We start from the raw sequence: 20459 nt of genomic DNA on the forward strand, positions 1-20459 counted from the left end.
CTCTACCACGGCAGATTAGAGTCTCATTTATTGATGTACTCCTGATAGTCACTATTTGCTGAACTAGTTCAGGCTGTGACTTAAACTCTTACTGAAATAAAAGGAATCAGCACTGACACAAGGAAAAAGAATCCAACAGTGCCTGAAGGGTAGAAACCACCACAATCAATGGCTTGACCATTATTAGCTATGCTTACTACCATCTTTAGTTTAAAACTATCTTTTCCTCCCAGGTACAAAGCCATTAAGTCAGAGGAAAAAGGCAATACATTATCCCTCAAAATGCTGAGGTCAGTTGGGGTGGGGGAGGTCCCCAAAGAACTTGGCGAGATTCCTATTTTTACCTAGGCCTGCTGGTAACATAAAAAGCAGCGAATTAAAAACCACCCACCTCTCCTCGGTGCACTCCGGCTTCTCCGTGCCGTCAATCTCGATCTCTATCAGCTCCTCCGCTTCTCTTTTCGTCATGGCTGGAGGGTTTCACAAGCTCAGCCCTGCAAGAGTTAAACTTTAAGACATTCTGAAATGCATAAGCAGACACATTACACAAGAAGTGAAGACCCAATTCAAATAAAACCCGATGGTAAGCAGAAGAGGAGGAAGCAATCTTCACATAGAAAATCCACAAGCAATATTCATAAACCAGTTTTTGTTTAAATGGTGTTTACCAGTCTGACATGACATCAGTATCACTCCCTTGGATTTACTGGGATGTTTTTGACCCTAGTCTCAGTCAACAAATTAATTACTTCAAAATCAAATGAAAGGCATGCCGACTGTACTACAGCAGTTGGGTCTTAATAACAGATTTAAACCTGCACCTTAAAAATCCACTTGGGAATTCCCCGTGGTTAGGACTCTGCGCTTCCACCGCAGGGGGCATAAGTTTGATCCCTGGTGAGGGAACTAAGATAATCACATGCCACACAGCATGGCGGGGGTGAGGGGGATCAACATGGAGCTTAAAAGTTTACAACTGTCCAGCTAAAAAGCTGTACTTTAATAGCAGAGTTTACAGTAAACCACTATTGACAGAGAAAGCCAAATTAAAAATTAACCCAAGCTATGATTTATGTTACAAACTACATACCTTATACATGCCAGTACAATATTCTCAAAAGGCAAAATAAAGTAACAAAATCATAGATGTGTGAATAACTGCCCTGATTACACACTAGAATTCTTTATGATTATTTTCAGATGTGGTTTTATACCTTTAAATCAAACTATTGCATTCTTTAATTCTCGAATGTAAAATTCTTACTCCCTACATTAAACTCCCACTGATCTTTGTACCACTGATGCATCATGTGCCGTTTTGTACCATGTGCACTACCAATACTGAAACGTTATAGTTTGAAAAATGCTAAGTAATGCATAAAATAGCTGCATATGTTGGCAATCCTTTATGTCCATTTCCAAGGTGTTAATGCTGTAAGTTACAGGTTGTTACAACCTCACTTTGCATGCGTGCTCAGTCAGTTGTGTCTGACTATTAGAGACCCTGTGGACTGTGGCCTGCCAGGCTCCTCTGTCCATGGAATTTTCCAGGCAAAAATACTGGAGTGGGTTGCCATTTCCTACTCCAGGGGATCTTCCCCATCCAGGGATTGAAGCTGTGTCTCCTTCATTGGTAGGCGAATTCTTAAAGGAATAAAGCATGTCTTTGGATTCCACATACACCCTCAGTTCAGAGTACACTTTTCTAAGTTTACTATTAGATATAAAAAAGCACTTTTATGTGCCTTTGACTCTTTGACTTACAAGGAATGGACCTCGAAATTTGGTACTTTAAAATCTGCAAAGGAGTTCATGCTTCCACTTTGAAGATCTGACAAAATGAAGAAATGCTAAATATTCATTCCTCTTAATGATAACCATTATTTACTGAGTATCAGGTACCACATTCAAATGCTTTGCACATAACCTTATTTTGAGCCCACCCTTACATGAAAACTATTCAGGTTAGTGAGACTAGGCTGCTTGGGGCTCCACACTGTCACACTAGAGGTCCACCACCGCAAGCACACGCTTTACCAGTTTGCTCCGAGACGGGCTCTATTCTGCAGACACCAGCACAAGAGCCACAGCACGCCTCACCCGGAACACTGCAGCAGCCTCTTTATGGCAGGTTTCCCCCCGTGTCGGTGCCCGCGCTCCCTTACAGTCTGTTCTCAATGGATACAACAGCCGGCGTGATCATTTTCACAAATGAAGTTACATCACAGCACTGCTCGGGCTGACAGCAGTCCTGGGAAGAGTCCCAGGCCCCTTCACAGGGCTCCTCACCCTCCTGCCATCACTGCTCCGACCCCCTCACCCACACCGGCCTCCTTCCTAGCTCGTGCATCTTCCTTCTTGCCCACAGCACTCACCTTCTAACACACTAGTACTTATTGTCTTTCTTTCTCTGCTGGATTGCTGTCAGGTTGCAAGAACCAAAACTGTCCAAAAAGAACTCCAGGAACTTAGGTTGGTTTGCCTGGACTAGGGACTTCCCTTAGCTTCTGGAAGTGGGAGGAGCTTTCCCAGGTCTCAACTCCCCAAGGCATGGTAACCACCCAGAACCTGTGATTAAGGCAAATCACACGGCCAAGGGGAATTAAGTTTACTAAGTGCATGCATGCTCAGTCATGTCCGACTCTGCGACCCCATGGACTGTAGCCCGCCAGGCTCCTCTGCCCATTGGTATCTCCCAGGAAGGAATACTGGAGTGGGTTGCTGTTTCTTCCTCCAGGGGATCTTCTGACCCAGGGATTGAACCCACATCTCTGCATCTCCTGCATTGGCAGACAAGATTCTTCAGTACTGCGCTTCCTGGGACATTTACTAATCAGCTGACCTTAAAATACAGAGATTATCCTGGGTTATCCAGGTGAGTCCAGTGAAATCACAAGAATCATTAAAAGAGGAAGAATCTAAAGAGATCCAGAGAGATTCAAAGTGAGGACTCGACTGGCTGGCTGTGATTGGCTTTGAAGATGGGAAAAAAAAAAAAAAGAGCCAGAATCCAATGAAGACAGGCAGCTTCTAAAACTTGGAAAAATAAAGGAGACAGATCCTCCCTTAGAGCCTCCAGAAGAAATACAATTCTGCCAACACCTGATTTTATCCCAGAATGACCCATTTCAGACTTCTGACTTCAGGAACGTGTGATAATAAATTGGTGTTTTCAAGCCACTAAGTCTGTAGTAATTTGTTACTGTAGTTTCAGGAAACATTCAAAGAATGATGATGAGAGGATGGGGCTCCCCACCAGGACAGAGACATATCATGCATATCCAGCAGAATGCACAGGCCCCAGCAGGTTTTGTTTGGGATGACAGAAGAATGAAGGGCTTTTGTCTTCCTTTCTTGCTGACCAAAGCCTAGTCAGTCTTTCCTTTCTTCATAAAGCCCATTTCTTAATTGATACTATGTGTTAAAACTGTGGAATTCAACACGAGCACTAAAGCAAAGCACTGGTGGCTGTAACCCAGTAGGGACCAGCCTTGTAGAACAGCGCAAGCTCACTGGGGAAGGCGTGTTTGTTCACGATGTACACAAAGAACTTTGAACAGTGCCTCTCCTTTTGCAGGCACTGTATTTAAGTGTGTTTAATAAGTGAATGTTATAAAAAACCAAAGGGGCTCCCCTGGTGGCTCAGCTGGTAAAGAATCTACCTGCACTGCGGGAGACTTGGGTTTGATCCCTGGGTTGGGAAGATCCCCTGGAGAAGGGAAGAGCTACCCACTCCAGTATTCTGGCCTGGAGAATTCCATGGACTGTAGAGTCCATGGGATTGCAAACAAAGAGTTGGACACAACTGAGCAACTTTCACTTATGAACAGATCCTTGGGGCTCCTGTATTTCAAATAGTTGTCATTTTTGGACTTCCCTGATACCTCAGTTGGTAAAGAATCCACATGCAATGCAGGAGACTCCGGTTCGATTCCTGTGTTGGGAAGATCCGCTGGAGAAGGGATAGGCTACCCACTCCAGTATTCTTGGGCTTCCCTTGTGGCTCAGCTGGTAAAGAATCTGCCTGCAATGCGGGAGACTGGGTTCAATCCCTGGGTTGGGAAGATCCAGGGATCCAAATTGCCAACATCCACTGGATCATAGAAAAAGCAAGAGAGTTCCAGAAAAACACCTACTTCTGCTTTATTGATTATGCCAAAGCCTTTGACTGTGTAGATCACAACAAACTGGAAAATTCTTAAAAGAGATTGGAATACCAGACCACCTTATCTGCCCCCCGAGAAATCTGTATGAAAGTCAAAAAGCAAATTACAACTGGACATGGAACAACAGACTGGTTCCAAATAAGGAAAGGAGTACATCAAGGCTGTATATTGTCACCCTGCTTATTTAACTTATATGCAGAGTACATCATGAGAAATGCTGAGCTGGATGAAGCACAAGCTGAATCAAGATTGCCGGGAGAAATATCAATAACCTCAGATATGCAGATGACACGACTCTTATGGCAGAAAGTGAAGAGGAACTAAAAAGCCTCTTAATGAAAGTTAAACAAGAGAGTGAAAAAGCTGGCTTAAAACTCAACATTCAAAAAACAAAGATTATGGCATCCGGTCCATCACTTCACATCAAACAGATGGGGAAATAATGGAAACAGTGACAAACTTTATTTTCTTGGGCTCCAAAATCACTGCAGGTTGTGACTGCAGTCATGAAGTTAAAAGATGCTTGCTCCTTGGAAGAAAAGCTATGACCAACCTAGACAGCATATTAAAAAGCAGAGACATTACTTTGCCGACAAAGGTCCATCTAGTCAAAGCTATGGTTTTTCCAATAGTCATGTGAGAGTTGGACTATAAAGAAAGCTGAGTGCCAAAGAATTGATGCTTTTGAACTGTGTTGGTGGAGAAGACTCTTGAGAATCCCTTGGACTGCAAGGTGATCAAACCAGTCAGTCCTAAAGAAAATCAGTCCTGAATATTCACTGGAAGGACTGATGCTGAAGCTGAAGCTCTAATCCTTTGGCCACCTGATGCAAAGAGCTGACTCACTGGAAAAGACCCTGATGCTGGGAAAGACTGAAGCCAAGAGGAGAAGGGAACGACAGAGGACAAGATGGTTGGATGCCGTCACCAACTCAATGGACATTAGTTTGACGAAGCTCCGGGAGTTGGTGATGGACAGGGAATCCTGGGGTGCTGCAATCCATGAGGTCGCAGTGAGTCGGACACAACTGAGTGACTGAACAGACTGATAAGAACCATCTCACACCACATAATTGACTTCAGAAATCTAGACGGCTTAAATGTGAAAGGTAAAACTATAAAACTAATAGAACAAAGTGGTGGAATTTTTTTTGTGGTCTAAGGATAGAAAAGCATTCATTTCTTAAAATTCCAAAAACATATTATAAGGAAAAAAAACTGATAATTTCATTACATAAAAGTTAAGATCTATGTTCAACAGACAAGATATAGTCTAGGAAGAGACACTTCCAATATCCATACATGATAAGGAAATAACAACTGGAATACACAGTGAACTCCTGCAAGTTGGTAACAATCCCTCAATAGTCAGGACAAATTAGAAAAGTAGGCAAAGAAGGAAACTCACCTAAAGGGAAACCAAAATGGCTAAGGACGTGAGGAGATGCTCACGTTCAAGCTATTCACCTTATTCTGTGTGTGTGCGGCAAAGATCAGAATGCTGAATACTGAAAAGAGCAGTAGGGACTTAGGAGCACAGGGATCCTGCCTCTGGTGATGGAGGATAGACAGGACTGACTACTCTGGAGAAACATCTAGCAGCACTTGCTCAAATGAAGTGATTGTACCTATGACCCAGCAATCTTGCCCTTAGATAAGCATTCCAGAGACATTCTCACAGTGGTTGATAATAATATGTTAAGTGTAGCTTTCCTGGAGATAGCTGAAACCTGGAGCCAATACAGGAACCCGTGATAAGAGAGTACTGCAGATACAAGAAAATGTGAAAGCAGCAGGCACTATGGAACTTTAGCAACAGAAACAAGGAGATAATGAACACACACACACAAAGCATAAAAACTGTACAGAACACCTTCAGAAACCTTCCCCAGTGAGTTCAGGGAATTGGGGGATCTCTAGCACCAAAATTGTGAAACATGAAAATTCTGGTTTTGATTCATAAAACCGTCACTGTCTTTAAAAAAAAAAGAAAATGGTACATTTGTGGAAACTGAAAAAAAAAAAAAAACTGTACAGAAAAAAGTGAGAAACAGACTAAGGCTTATGCTGCTGCTAAGTCACTTCAGTCGTGTCTGACTCTGTGCGACCCCATAGACGGCAGCCCACCTGGCTCCCCTGTCCCTATAGCAGGACAAAATTTAAAAGGATCATTTATGTTTTATTTTTCAGGGTCCACGAGCAAGTCCACTCCCATTTCCATAACCAACTTTTAAAATGAGTGAATTTTCTAAGGACTTCAGAAAAAAAGAAAGAACTTTAGGAATTTCCCTGATGGTCCAGTGATTAAAGTTCCATGCTTCCAATGTAGGGGGCATGGCTTCCATCCCTGGTCCGAGAACTAACATCCCACAGGTCATGCAGCATGACCAATAAAATTCAAATAAACAATCAAAACAAACAAAAAAGAAAGCACTGTAAGCAGACAGGGTAGGAGGTCCCCAGAAAAGAAGAATCAGGCATGGCTTTTGACAAATAGAAGCAGTTTTTTTCCTAAGCCATTTTGAGATCTAAGCCTAACCACAATGCTTACCCTTGAATAGATCTCAGTAATAATGCTCTTAAGGAATAACAATAGCAAAGATAATAAATCAGTATTAAAAACTCCAGGTTCTGTTTCAATGGTAAAGATTAGCCTGAAGCACTTTCTTGAGCTGCTCTGCAGAATTTAAACCCTCCTATAGTGCTCAACCACTAGATCAACTATAACTTAAAGGATGATGATATTGACCTTTTCTGACCTTTGTGACTTCAATCAACTAAAGCTTGGATGCTGTCAACCTCTGCCCCAATCCTATCCTGAACTCTCCTCTTCAAGTTTCTTCATGAATATGCATATATCCTCAGCTTAAGACTTTTCCCAATTATGCTGCTTGGATCTTTGGGAAAGATCCCCCGGTGTTCTTCTTGCTCTAAGTAATAAATCTTTTCTTCTCCTGCTCTTTGGCTTGGTTGTCTTTAGTCTCACACACAAAAAGATGAACCCAGTTTTCTGTAACTACCAGAGACTGAGAAATGGCCCTAAGGGCTTTGATCAACAGGGATACTTGGCACACCTCTTGACAGAAGCACTAAAACAGAGTTGTTAAAAGAAATTTATACCGTGATCTTTCAAAAAAGTTAGAGATCAGTCTCTAAAAGGTGCCAAGGGTGGGGGGGGTGGGGAATGAATCCAATACACTTTTGGAAAACACTGTGTTAAGTCTCTGAATTGATCTTCTTCCTCAATTCTCTAAATTTAGCATAAAGAAGCAATGGAGACATTTGGCAAGCTGTCCAAATCTTTGCTGTCATTGCTTGAGTGGGTCTTAGTTCTTCTCCTGGAGCCAACTGCCCAGGATTCTATGTCAATACTTAAGAAAATGGAGAAGACAGCATTACTTGGAGACTTTTCCACATAGGAAAACGTCCCTTGACACCGGTTTTTCCTGGATTAAATCGAACCTGCATTCAGAACACTTCACAAAATGAATACAAATTTATATTTAACTAACAATTCCAGGAAAGGCTAGTATTCTTTAAAATACAGTTATATTCACCACTATCTTTTAAAGCCACAGATAAATTTGAGGATTATTCTCCACTGGAGCACGTTATTAGTTTACAGAGTTTAGGATGATTTTTCATAGTGAAGGACAATAAGTAAATGAAGGATAAATAAATATAAGTGTAATCTGGGAGTTTTTCTCGTTAAAAAAATACTGTTAAATATTCTGAGAAAAAAGACATTTTTGTTTTTTAACGATAAAAGTCAATAGCTAAGAAAAAGTAAAACACAGACATCTGTGTGTATACATGTGGAGAGAAAGCAAGTGTGGAGAAAGTGTGGCAAACTTGGCGATTCTGGGGGTGAAGGTGTACCTTGCACAATTTCACTGTATAATTATTTGAATTTTCCTCTAGGCGAAGTTTTATAAATAAAAGTTGGAGGGAGATTAAAGTCAACAGTTTTAATTGACTGTTCAGCCTCCACATACTCCTCCATTAAACACCTAGCTCATTATTTAGATTCTTATTTTAAGACGATTCACGCCTCATGTCATTGCTCCTGTAGACGCAATCCAGGTAAAACTGACGTTAAGTCCACCTCGCATCAGAATTTGTCTGAAAATAAGTAAGGCTGGAAAGCTTGGATCAAATCCTAAAAGAGAGAACTTATTATTCCCTCCCGTTTCGAACTAGTTGACCCAGTTTCTTTTGACATTAAGACAATACAATACCTAAGAACATTATCCCTGCCCAGTTCTTTGCTTAAATGGACCCTTCTAAACCTTTGCTACCTCCAAGGATGAGAACTACAGCGAGTATTTCTAAATCACTAATCTCCAGCAGTGCACATTAGGCGTGGTCCTCCCTGCCGTTAACCTAATCAAACTGGGATTCCTAAATACAAAGACGTTGTTGGTTTATCTTCCAGCCTGCAAAAACAAACTTAAAAAGCTGACAAGCTACACTAACCCATCGTTTTCTCCTTGTCTCACTTCCTTGTTTCTAAAAGAAACCCAATGGACACCATAAACATTAAACCGATGGCTTTAACTCAACTGTAAGACAATTCTAGAAAGACCACTGGACGCGAAGGGAGAGCGCATCGCTGAGCTGGCAAGAAGATCGATATGGCACAGTCCTGTGAAATCCCAGGGGCGTCGGGATCAGGTCCCGACCGCGGCGGCGGCGGCGAAGCGCGGCGGACTGCCGAGCAGGGGCACAGGGCGGGGAGGGGGCGGCGAGAGGTGACAGGAACTACCCGGGCCCCGGGGGCGCGCGGCCTCGCGGAGCCCCGCGCCGCGCGCCCCCCGCCCCTCCCCGCACAGCCTCCCCCGCCCCTCCCCACCCGGCTCCCTCAAGTCTCCACGAACGGAAATGGGAGTCACAGCGCCGGGGACCAGCGGAAACAAAACACAGAGGCGGCCGCGGGGGGGCCGCGGTGGGGGAGAAGGCCCCGGAACGCAGCCGGCCCGCGAGGGCCCGCGCTCGCTTCCTCCCCCGCGGCCGCACTCACCCGCTCCGGATTCGGCCCCGTCGCCCCCGCCCGCGCTCCAGAGCCGGCTGAGAAGCGCAGCGGCGCGGGCTCCACGTGCAGCGTCTCTCCCGGTAAGACCCGCAGCTCCCGCGACTCGAAGTGGGAGGCCCCTGGGCCCTTCCCGCGAAAACGGCGCAGAGAAACTCCAACCCCCCCACTCCCGCCTCCCAGGCACCCCCGGGTCCGGGACTACAACTCCCAGCAGGTTGCGCGAAACGGACGCTTGAGGCAACGGAGGCTCACGAGGCACAAGGGAGCAGCTACGCCCCAGATCGCTTTGTTTTACACTGTCACTTTGCACAATCGTATACCTCAACAACCCCCCAACCCCCAACCAAGGAATAGGACGCTGAATCGGGGCCGGGGGTACTGAACTAGGGGACAGGCCAGTCCAAGGGCGCATGCGTACAGCACACGGTTTCCGAGGGGGAAAAAGAGAGCGGGTCAACTTGGGCGAAGGAAAGATGGCGGAGGCGTCACTAAAGGACCCGGAAGCACTTACTCTCCACTTCCTCCTCCTGTTTGGCTTCTGTCTCACCTAGAGCCGTCCGGTCGCAGAGTGTCTCCAAGACGCTTCCTGTCCGGTGAGTGTCGACCGTCTGAAACGGCGGCCCATAATGCATTGCGATGGCGGGTAGGCGGGTGGGGGCGGAGCCAGGGCCGGAAGTAGAACGGGGCGGCGGAGGCGGCGGCGGCTGGCGGCTCGGCCCTGAGTGCAAGGTGACTGGGAGGGTAACTGGACTAACGTGGCCTCTTGGGACTTGGGTTCTGGGTTTCTTCACGAGGTCTGGGATACCCTTTTCCCTCTAGGACTCTGGAAAAGAGAGCAACCTTATATCCCGGGGCGCCTTCACGGCCTGGCCCGGGCTCATTTTCGACCTCGGCGCCTTTCGGCCTTGAAGTTTGCTGTGGATTCAATAATTAGCCAAAAAATCCCGCTCTGAGGGCCCGGCTCAGGGTGGCGCGGGCGGCGGGGAGGCCGGCGCTTCGTGGACTTGCAGCCCGTCTGGGGCAACCCAAGGTCATGTCCGCGGGGCCGGTCTGCCGCCAGGCCTGCTCTTCCCGGACGCGTGGGAGGTGGTTCTGAACTATTTAGGAATAGAACGTGAGAGAAAAAGACAATTGTCATCTTAAAAGTTGGGACGCCACCTAAAAATGTTAGTAGTGCTGAAACTTGGTTACGCGGCTTTTGTTTTACATCACGGTTTCCTGGAGGAAAGCACGAACCTTGGACTGGCCGGTCATCACTGTAAACAGGAGAGCTCTCGGCACAGGGCCTCTCCTTATGCTGTGTTGTTTTCTAGCTGTTGGCTTCCCCAATTCTTTGAGTGTATCCAATGCTTGCTGGCGTGCGTGGCCTCGCATAGTACTCGAATAGAGGACTTAATCATAGTTGATACTTGATATACCTATTTGTGTAATGAAGTGTATATTTCTTGTTAGATATTCAATCGGTGCGGGGGGCGGGGAATGAAACAGGAAAAGGAACAAGTTTTGATAGTGAGATTATGTATTCATTTTTTAGATAAGTTGAGTTTGAGAGCAAGATAAGACTTATGAAGCGATGAGTGGTGTTGATGTATGGGTTTGGAATTCAGGAAGAAGACCACGTACAATTAGGTGTGATTTAGGAATCATTAATAGGTAGATGATAGAGACAGAAAAAGTGAAAGTGGATTTCCCCCCTTGTTGGAGTAGGAGTAGTAACATGATCCTCTGTGAGATTAAATTAACTGGGAATATGAGTAATTTAATAAACTGTCTTGCACATTGTCTTACTATCTGTAAAGGAGGGGTAGAATACTTAGTTATGTTTCTTAACAGGATTGATGTAAGGGTACCAGGAGAGAATATGTATGGAAGTACTTAGCAGAATACCTAGGGCTGGACAGATGTTAGGGTGACCCTATAGTGGAGTGTTATTTGTGTTTATGTTGCCAAAAGCGAAAGTATACACTGAGTTGCACAATTTAAAAAATGTATTTGTGTCCTGTCAGATTCTGTTGTGTAACCTGGGATCGGATACTTAACCTCTAAGCCACAGTTTCTGTATGTGTAAAGTGAGACTGATATTAAGTAGCACCTTGGGTGTTAGTCGCTCAATCGTGTCCCCAACTCTTTGTGACTCCATTGACTGTAGCCCACAGGCTCCTCTCTCCGTGGGATTCTCCAGGCAAGAATACTGGAGTGGGTTGCCATTCCCTTCCCCAGGGGATCTTCCCCCACCCAAGGGATCAAACCCGGATCTCCTGCATTGCAGGCAGATTCTTTACATCTGAGCCACCAAGCAAGTAGCACCTTAAGGTCATTCACATAGTTTTCTTTCATTCTGCAGGTGAAGGATATTTGGTAGACTGTAGGATTTATTTTGATAGTTTTTATATGCTACTTCATGGGCTTCCCTGGTGGCTTAGTTGGTAAAGAAACTGCAAGGAGACCTGGGTTCGATCTCTGGGTGGGGAAGATCCCCTGGAGAAGGGAACAGCAACTCACTCCTGTAGTCTTTCCTGGAGAATTCCATGGACAGAGGAGTCTGGCAGCTATAGTACATGGGGTCGCAAAGAGTTGGGCACAACTGAATGACTTAACACACACGTGCTATTTCAGGTCTTCTCAACCTTAGCACTTTTGACGTTTTGAACCAAATGTTTCTTTGTTGTGGGGAGGCTGTTGTTGTTGTTGTTGTTACATGATTTTGGCAGCATCCTGGTTTTTACCCACTAGAGGCTAGTAACACCCTGTCAGGACAGCCAAAAATGTCTTCGGACATCGCCAAGTATTTCCTGTGGGACATCCCCACTGCCATTAGAGAACTTCAGTGCTACTCTTCATCTTCTAGCTTATTGCTTTCTCACTCTCACTAGTAAAGGGCCACTTTCCCTCCAGCCCTTGCGGGTATCTTTGAAGAATCCAGTAAAAATGAATTACTGGAAAATTTAGTAGATGAAAGACAAAACAATGGAGACACAAAAACTTTTAATTGCTTCCCTTGTGGGTCAGCTGGTAAAGAGTCCTCCTGCAATGCGGGAGACCTGGGTTTGATCCGTGGGTTGGGAAGATCCCCTGAAGAAGGGAAAGGCTGCCCACTCCAGTATTCTGGCCTGGAGAATTCCATGGACTGTATGGTCCATGGGTCGCAAAGAGTCGGACAAGACTGAGTGACTTTCACTTTCACTGTTGAATTCAGCAGGTACGAATTAAACTCTGTCAGATTGCTGTAAAAGTCTCTAAATGCTTATTCCCAATTTTGATACTACAGTGGAGCAGTCAGACAGTACTGCCGACAGTCCTCAGGCCGCACTTTGAGCAGTATTATTATAATTTAATAGTTCGGTGTGACTGCTTATTTGACTCATTTGGGAAGCCTGGAGAATCATGTTAGCATGTTGCTGCTGCTGCTGCTAAGTTGCTTCAGTCGTGTCTGACTCTGTGCGACCAGATAGACGGCAGCCCACCAAGCTCCTCTGTCCCTGGGATTCTCCAGGCAAGAACGCTGGAGTGGGTTGCCGTTGCTTTCTCCAATGCATGCATGCTAAGTCGCTTCAGTCCTGTCCAACTCTGTTCGACCGTATGGCCAGCAGCCCACCAGGCTCCTCTGTCCACAAGATTCTCTAGGCAAGAATGCTGGAGTGGGTTGCCATTTCCTTCTCCAGTTAGCATGTTGGGGTTTCACTTTAAGGTTCAGAAGTTTTATCAAGCTATATCGAAGTGTGACTCTATCAGTCCAGCATGGCTTGGTCAGCTCTTTCTGTTTAATCAGTCTTTATTAATCTGGGGCACTTTCTTCTAATTTTTCTATGATCTCCTTATTCTTTTTCTTTTGGAATTCCTGTTTGCATATAATTGATAATTTTACGTTTGATCTTTTCAAGACACTAAATGAGTTCTCAATGGAAATCATCCTGTAATTTATACCCTATAATTTTTTAGTTAGAAAATCGTGTATTTTAGTTTCAGGAAGTCTAAGAACTTAGAGGTCTTTAAGTCCTTAAAATTCAGGCTTCTTCACAAATTCTATTTCACTGATGAGGTTGCACCGCTTGATTTTCCCTCTCTTGTTGGTGGGCTCCCTTGTGTGTGTGTGGTTTTTTTTTTTTTGGACTCCCTTGCTGTTTTCTCTTGCTGGTTCTTTTGGACTTAGATCTGGTTTTACAGTATTCGTGAATGCCTGGAATCCTGCAGCTGTACCGGATGGAGCAGTTTCTCTCCTGTGGGCCTGTGAAATGCTACTGAGGCTGAGGCAGCTGTCTGCATTCTCCCTGCTCATAGCCCTTTTTGCCTTTTGAGGGGGGTAGGGGAACCTGGTAGGCTAAGTTGGGAACCAGTATTACTCTCTCTCTGCTGAGGGTGGGTGGTCAAGACTAAAAAGTCCATGAAGAAACACCCCATCCCATATTTTGTGTTTTCTTTCTGCATCTGACCTAGTGGAGGCATGAGGCCTGAGTGATTCTGAACTGCTGCTAGGTCCGAGGGCCTTTTGCTTGTGAAGCGAAACACTTGCATGCAGTGAGGGGTAGAGAGGGAAAGGGATCTTTGGTCAGGTGACTGATCTTAGTATTCGCTGAGTTCTGGTATGATTTTAAGTTGTGTAGCATTAACTGGGTAGCGTGGCCGAGCGGTCTAAGGCGCTGGATTAAGTTCTGTAGCACTTAGTAGAATTAGATACCCACTATAACACATGTACAGGGGTTTTACAATTATGTTATTTTAAAGTAGCTTCACATGCTGGCTCTTGTTTCCAATAACAGGATCACCATGATTCTTCAGAGACTCTTCAGGTTGTCCTCTGTTCTTCAGTCTGCAATCTCAGTCTCTCTGAGGAGGAACATTGGTGTCACAGCAGTGGCGTTTAATAAGGAGCTTGATCCTGTGCAGAAACTCTTCGTGGACAAGATTAGAGAATATAGAACTAAGCGCCAGTAAGTGGGTGGGGGTATTGGTGTTCATGTGCATATTCAAAGTATGTAAGTTTTGACATGGTGAAAAAACTACTTGGCGTTTGAAAGTGTCTTAAGACCTTTTACTGAGCTGATCCCTGTGGTACAGGTTCATTAGCTGCTCCAAAAGAAAAAGATGAGGACCTTGATATTTAAGTCCCAAATTTTATCTTATGAATTCCCAGGGAGAATTGCATTAAATTTAATACCATTTTAGATATATCCCCACTGTAATGTTATTTATTATAAACTGGAGTCAATTCATACAAGTACATAGGATCTTGGAAATCGTTTAGGAACCGTATTTGAGAAAATTAAGCCCCTTAGACAATGATTATCCTAAGGTCATAAACCTAGTTATGGGGAAAATATACTCAGAATATTCTAACTCTCAATTTAGTGATCTCTCTGTGACATCGTGATTTGGGGAGAAATGTACAAGCACAGCATTTTTTAACGTTACTTCCACAGTTAATGTATTTCTGGGACTGTCAAAAGACAGAAGACTTTGAAATGGCATAGAGCAAGTCCAGGGAAAACCTCATTACGGAACCACACAGTTTTGAAGGTGATTGATGACCTCAGCCATCATCAGATTTCACCCCCAGATCTTTGACACAGTGATACAGATCAGTTCAGAGTTTTGTTGTCTTTTATTTAGTTGTCTGCCATATGCAGAGCACTGGACTATTGAGAGTGGTGGGCTACAAAGAAAGAAGCCACTTGGCATTTCCATAATATTCTTCAAGTCTAAGAGGGTAGAAAGTTTGTAAGCAAGTAAATATAATAGAAGGTAAAACAGGTTAAGTGATAAGGTAGTGACACATTCAGTGTTTGGGGAACTTCTTGGAAGGAGTCCTCCTTTCTAGCTGGTACATTTTGAAAGGTGGCATGGAAGAGTGATGTTTCCAAAAGCTTGTGAATCCCAGAACTGGACAATGATCATCAATCATCAAAGTATCTGGTTGAAGGCTCTATCTAGAACTGTGCTATTTATTTCTGTGGCTGTTATCCACATGTGACTATTCAAATTCTAATTGAGTATAAATAAAAATTCAGTTCCTCATTTGCCTTTTAGGCACATTTCTGGTGCTCAATACCAGATATGGCTAGTGGTTACCATGTTAGACAGCACAGATCCAGAGCATTCTGTTACAGAAAGTTGCTGTTGCACATGCTGATAGAGAAGAAAACTGAGTCCATGACAAGAAACATGATCAACAAGTTCTTAAATTAGAGCTGGCTCAGTGGTGGTTTTTTTTTTTTTGAAATTACAAATAAGATCCTATGCTTTTATCATAGGCATAGGTGAAAATACTAGCCTTGATGGAATTTTCACTTATATTTTTTTTATTATATTGTTCATTGATAAGTGGGCAGTAACATTATGACAAACAGAAGAATTTGTGCAAATAGTTAATTAGGTCTAATTGGTCCGTTGCTGGTCTGTGATGTGAAAATCACTCAGTTGTGTCCAACTTCCTTCAATCCCATGGACTATATAGCCTGCCAGGCTTGTCTGTCCATGGGGATTCTCCAGGCAGGAATACTTTAGTGGGTATCCTTTCTCCAGGGAATCTTCCCAACCCAGGGATCAAACCCAGGTCTCCTGAGTTGCTGGCAGACTCTTTACCATCTGAGCCACCTGGAAAGCCCAGCTGGTCCATGATGGTTTATCTTTACAAAGCATGGCTCTTTAGTTTTGTCATTTCATTGCTGAGCAAACAAAATACAGACTCCCAGGCTTTACATTCTGGGCCTCCTGTGATCTGAGTCCTGCTGGCTTTTCCATCTGGGCTGCTTAGCATTCCCCACATACAGCCAGTGCTTTCCCACCTTCTCATCCTTCCTTTTGAGTCTTAGAATGTCGCAAAGTACAATCTGAGCCAAATGCATGGTTTGTCACAAATGTCACCTTTTTAAAATGAAATCTCCCTGTTTAGCTTAGCAAAAGTGACCCCTCACCTGCAGTAGCTTTTTGTTATAAACTGTGTCTTTGAAGGTTATCCCCTGACTGCCTCACAGCATAAATGTTTGTTATTTTTTTTTCTTCTAAATGGTAAAACCTCTGAGGTTAGGAAGTAACTTGCTGCTTTGATAGGCCGCTGTTATAGAGACTTAAACCCTTCAGTGGTGGTTGATTTAAAAGCACAGTGAAAGTAGATAAGTGAGTGTTCACGGTATGCCAGGCACTGGTCCATGAGTGGTACATGTGCACAATCTCTTAATTCTCTCAGCACCATCAGGTAAGACTTCTGAGTTGTCGATGCAGAAACTAGAGTTCGGAGTGCTTCATGCCTTGCTCTAGTTCACACAGTAACTAGATTGTAGAACTGACAATTAATGGAAGCAGTCCTTCACCCCAGAGCCCGTAGACTTAGCCATTACACCTTATTGCTGCTCAAACGCTGAGAGATTCTGACTTTTAATAATACTGATACTAACAGACCTTGAATGTTTTGTTTGAAGTTGCCTCATTTGTGTGAACCCTCATCATATTTAAAATTGTTTGAGGTTACATTCAAATTGAAATACTTGTTACCTTTCAGAAAAGTCTGCTCTTCCCTATGCTCGGAAGATCTGTGAAACTTTTTTGTTTCTGTAAACTCATGTTTAAAATACATTTTTACTTGGTCGTGTACACTATAGGACATCTGGAGGTCCTGTTGATGCTGGCCCAGAGTATCAGCAAGACCTAGACCGGGAGCTTTTTAAGCTTAAACAAATGTATGGTAAAGCAGACATGAATACGTTCCCTAACTTCACGTTTGAAGGTAAGTCTTTGTAATCACAGATTCATTGTTATGGGAGATCATTTTAAGTGGAGAATATTTACATGGGTTGTTTGGGGGATTAAATGACAATTACACGTGAATGTGATTTGAGAGCTCTGGGAGTTGGTGATGAACAGGGAAGCATGGCATGCTGCGGTCCATGGGGTCGCAAAGAGCTGGATATGACTGAGCAACTGAACTGAGTGTGTGAATGTATTAGGACAGTGGCATGTGTGGCAAGCTCCGGGGTAAATGCCAATGGAGGAGATACCATAGCGTAGAGGTTAAATGGTGGGGACCTAAAATCAAATGTCTGAAAGTATCATTATGGGCTATGTGATTTGGGATAGTTAACTGGTCCCTGTTTCTCATCTGACATTTGGGTAAGATTATACTGTCTTCTTAGTTGTAGTTAAATGACGTAATATGTGTAAATTCATAGAGCCTAGTTCATTGTAAGTCCTAAATAAATCTTAACAGTTATATTTCCATCTAGATGTTTCTTTAAAAAATCGGAAGCTGGATGAGATAAATATTAAAGTTTTTTATTGCAGTATGGCTAAGTTTGAACCTTTCTTTCCTCTTTTTAGACCCCAAGTTCGAAGTTGTCGAGAAACCGCAGTCTTGAAGCAGTAATGTAAAACTGATCTGGTAATTTGTCCTAGTTGAGCTGTACAGCTACCCAGAAGTAACAGAATAAACATACATTTCACAGCTGTCAGATGTTCTTTTAATTCTGATTTCAAGTAAATTATTTGGTGATGTTAGGTATACAGTTGAGTGTATTGAATTTTTTTTTTTTTAATAAATGTTACTTTATTTGCTGTGCCGGATCTTAATTGCAGCACACAGGATCTTTAGTTAGGCATGAGAACTCTTCGTTGCAGCATGTGGGATTTAGTTCCCTGCCAGGGACTGTACCCAGGTCCCCTGCATTGGGAGCTTGGAGTCTTAGCCACTGGACCACCAGGGAAGTCCCCAAATTCTTTGTTTTTATATCCTCCTGTTTGATTATATGAAAGCAGATGGAGACCTTGCATTAACTGAGTACCACTTGCCGCAAACTCTCCATATTCTCTTCAGTGTTGAGGTGTCCTGTTTATTTTGGAGACTTACTGCCTGCCAGAGGGGAGCCATCCTGACTGAAGAAAGGAGTGTTCTCAGTGGAGGATGTCACACCTGCTCCCAGAATATGAAGAAACGGTTCAGAAATCATTGATCATAGCTTTTTCAGGGAACTCGGGTGTGACTGTGAATACATCCAGGGACTTCCTTTGTGTTTTTACTTCCATCTCCTCATGTGTTAAATGCTTTTATTTTCCCACACTTCCTTCCTCTCCCCTTGGAGTATAATGGTCACCGTGTCTACTACAAGGCTATGCGGATAGATCAGGGAAAGCTGGGGGCGGGGGAGAGGAGGGTTCTACACAGCAATTTACTTGAAAATAGATTAAGCTGTATGGTGGTGTTTGCCCAGTGGATGGAATATTGAGCAGATGTGCCAGATAAGTGGCAGAGCAGGTGCGTCAAAATTTAAGTAAGTAGACGGTTCTGTTTTTAATTTTTTTTTTTTAAAGAGGCAGCTGTGCCTTTTTAAATCTGACACTCTCGCGTCAATAAATACGTGTCTTTAGTAAAACTTTGGAGATTATTTTTAAAAAGTGAAGTTGAGAAAAACAGTCTTATTAGGTTGTCTCACTTCAAAAGGAATAGATTTTTACTATGGTGTACTGTACTAGCTGAAATCTAAACCTGGTGAAAGTGTGAAAGTGTTGGTCGCACAGTCGTGTCCGATTCTGTGACCCCATGGACTATAGCCAGCCAGGCTCCTCTGTCCATGGGATTCTCCAGGTAAGAATACTGGAGTGAATAGCCATTCTCTTCTCCAGAGGGTCTTCCTGACCCAGGGATCGAACATGGGTCCTCCTGCATTGCAGGTGGATTTTTCACCATCTGAGCCACCAGGGAAGCCCCGGTGTTCTTAAAAGAAGGACAAGTTTGAGTTGAGGAAAGGTTTGGGAACCAGAAACGGACTTGTGCCTGCCTGTTTCGTGTCTGTAGTGCTACTGTTAACAACCAAAGAGGGCTTCTGTTCTGGGCAGTTTTTACTTAACTCCATTTAGTGTAGGATTTTCTGCTTCTCTGACTGTTGCTACCCTTGGTGTGGCAGCACAGTGCTGGCTCTGGTGAGATGCTTAATGTGTGAGTTCGTGGAGCACTCTGTGGGCTAGCAGCTTTCCTCATGCAGATTACCTTAAGGGAGGTCCATTCCAACCTGTCTCTTCCAAACCCCCCTCCACTCCCACTTCAGCCACACAGTCCACAGCCTCTTGTTTCAGATGTTTGCTGTCAGTGTGTTTGACAGGAAGGCTCAAGACCAACTATCTACTTTCCAAGCTGCCTATTTGACCACCAAAAACAGATCCTTACTTTGAGACACAATGGGAAGATAGGTGCCTCACCATTTCCTCTGTTCCTTGATATCTTTGCCTTTTGCTCAAATAGCTATTTGGCAGGTGCCTTCAATTGTTGCTGGTGGTTTGCTTTAAAAAATTCTCTTTACTTGCCTTGGGGTGAGTTAGGGAATAGAACTCAGGGCTTTGAGAAAGACACACAATTTGGACAATTCATTCTCTGTCTCAGGCTTCCCTTGTGGCTCAGCTGGTAAAGAATCCACCTGCAATGTGGGAGACCTGGGTTCGATCCCTGGGTTGGGACAATCCCCTGGAGAAGGGAAAGGCTACCCACACTAGTATTCTGGCCTGGAGAATTCCATGGACTGTATAGTCCACAGGGTCACAAAGAGCTGGAGATGACTGAGCAACTTTCATATTCTGTCTCTCCCCATCCCTACACAGTTCAGTTTATGGATTTTGTGTGCTGAGGTAAAGGAGAACCATGGTAATAATTTCAGGGTAGCACAACTGTCTTTTTATGAACATCGAAGCAGGTGTTTATACCCAAATTAGTTACGAGTTTCTTTGGAAAATGTACTTGTCAGCCTTCAGATAACAGAAAAAGTCCCAATCAACATTCTGTTACATGGATATAAAACTTTTTCTCATTCTCTTTGCTATATGGTATCCTAAAATTTAGAAAAATAAGTTTCTTGACCTGTAGCAACTTCAGTATAATTGATGGTAGTTAAATGTTTGGAATAAAAGGAAGGTTGAGAATGAAAAGTTAAATGGCAACTAACTTGAGGGATCTAACAACTGATTGTAAAAATTCTCAATTTTTATACTGTCTTTATGAAGACCATCTTTAAGAAGCACTTTGTCCCACATTCAGTGTTGAAAACATCATAAAATGGAGCATCTGCCCTCAATCTTAAAGAAAAACAAGTTCTTTGTTGACACACCTGTTCATGTTTTGAGAACACTGTCTTAGTCAAAAGTATAAAGACCTATTATACTCTAGTATGTGTTAATTAGTACTTAAAATCTTGGTCACATAGAAATACGGCATATACTAATTCTGTGTCCCCTGTTTCTTGTTTGTAGGGGGAAAAAACTTTATAAAAGTCTCCTATGCTGTCCCT

At 43.6% G+C, this 20459-nt stretch overlaps 2 protein-coding genes across 10 annotated transcripts in view; one reads left to right on the plus strand and one right to left on the minus strand.

Annotated features, from left to right (window-relative positions):
* The window catches only part of GABPA (GA binding protein transcription factor subunit alpha), a 35377-nt gene extending 25536 nt beyond the window's left edge, over positions 1-9841 (minus strand). Inside the window, exons 1-2 of one of the 6 annotated variants that reach the window (XM_043448940.1) lie at positions 9710-9841; positions 392-494 (exon numbers count right to left, since the gene is read on the minus strand). In XM_043448940.1, the coding sequence (XP_043304875.1) occupies positions 392-468 (77 nt within the window). In that variant the 5' untranslated portion in view covers positions 469-494; positions 9710-9841. Of the gene's footprint in view, positions 1-391; positions 495-1764; positions 1786-2037; positions 2290-8642; positions 8681-8729; positions 9007-9186; positions 9325-9709 lie in introns of those variants that run through there. The other 5 variants (XM_043448939.1, XM_043448941.1, XM_043448943.1 and 2 more) reach the window with 5 other exon arrangements.
* On the plus strand, positions 9138-17639 carry ATP5PF (ATP synthase peripheral stalk subunit F6). 4 transcript variants are annotated; one of them, XM_043448950.1, is made up of 5 exons: positions 9138-9278; positions 9750-9791; positions 13956-14126; positions 16794-16918; positions 17509-17639. In XM_043448950.1, exons 3-5 carry the CDS (start codon positions 13963-13965, stop codon positions 17544-17546), a joined length of 327 nt encoding a protein of 108 aa, XP_043304885.1. In that variant the 5' UTR covers positions 9138-9278; positions 9750-9791; positions 13956-13962; the 3' UTR covers positions 17547-17639. The 4 variants fall into 4 exon arrangements, with proteins under 4 accessions (XP_043304885.1, XP_043304884.1, XP_043304883.1 ...); XM_043448949.1 differs by lacking the exon at positions 9138-9278 and having other exon boundaries at positions 9654-9791; XM_043448948.1 differs by lacking the exons at positions 9138-9278; positions 9750-9791 and adding an exon at positions 9798-9927.
* The last annotated feature ends 2820 nt before the right edge of the window (positions 17640-20459 follow it).

Source organism: Cervus canadensis, chromosome 27 (assembly GCF_019320065.1).
Source record: "Cervus canadensis isolate Bull #8, Minnesota chromosome 27, ASM1932006v1, whole genome shotgun sequence".
NCBI classification, from domain to species: Eukaryota; Metazoa; Chordata; class Mammalia; order Artiodactyla; family Cervidae; genus Cervus; species Cervus canadensis.

What these genes read in the sequence shown, in the direction of transcription:
- ATP5PF (XM_043448947.1), top strand. An exon ending in GAATATAGAACTAAGCGCCA is followed by an intron (nt 14,127 to 16,793) that starts GTAAGTGGGTGG and finishes TGTACACTATAG; the next exon opens with GACATCTGGAGGTCCTGTTG. An exon ending in CCCTAACTTCACGTTTGAAG is followed by an intron (nt 16,919 to 17,508) that starts GTAAGTCTTTGT and finishes TCCTCTTTTTAG; the next exon opens with ACCCCAAGTTCGAAGTTGTC.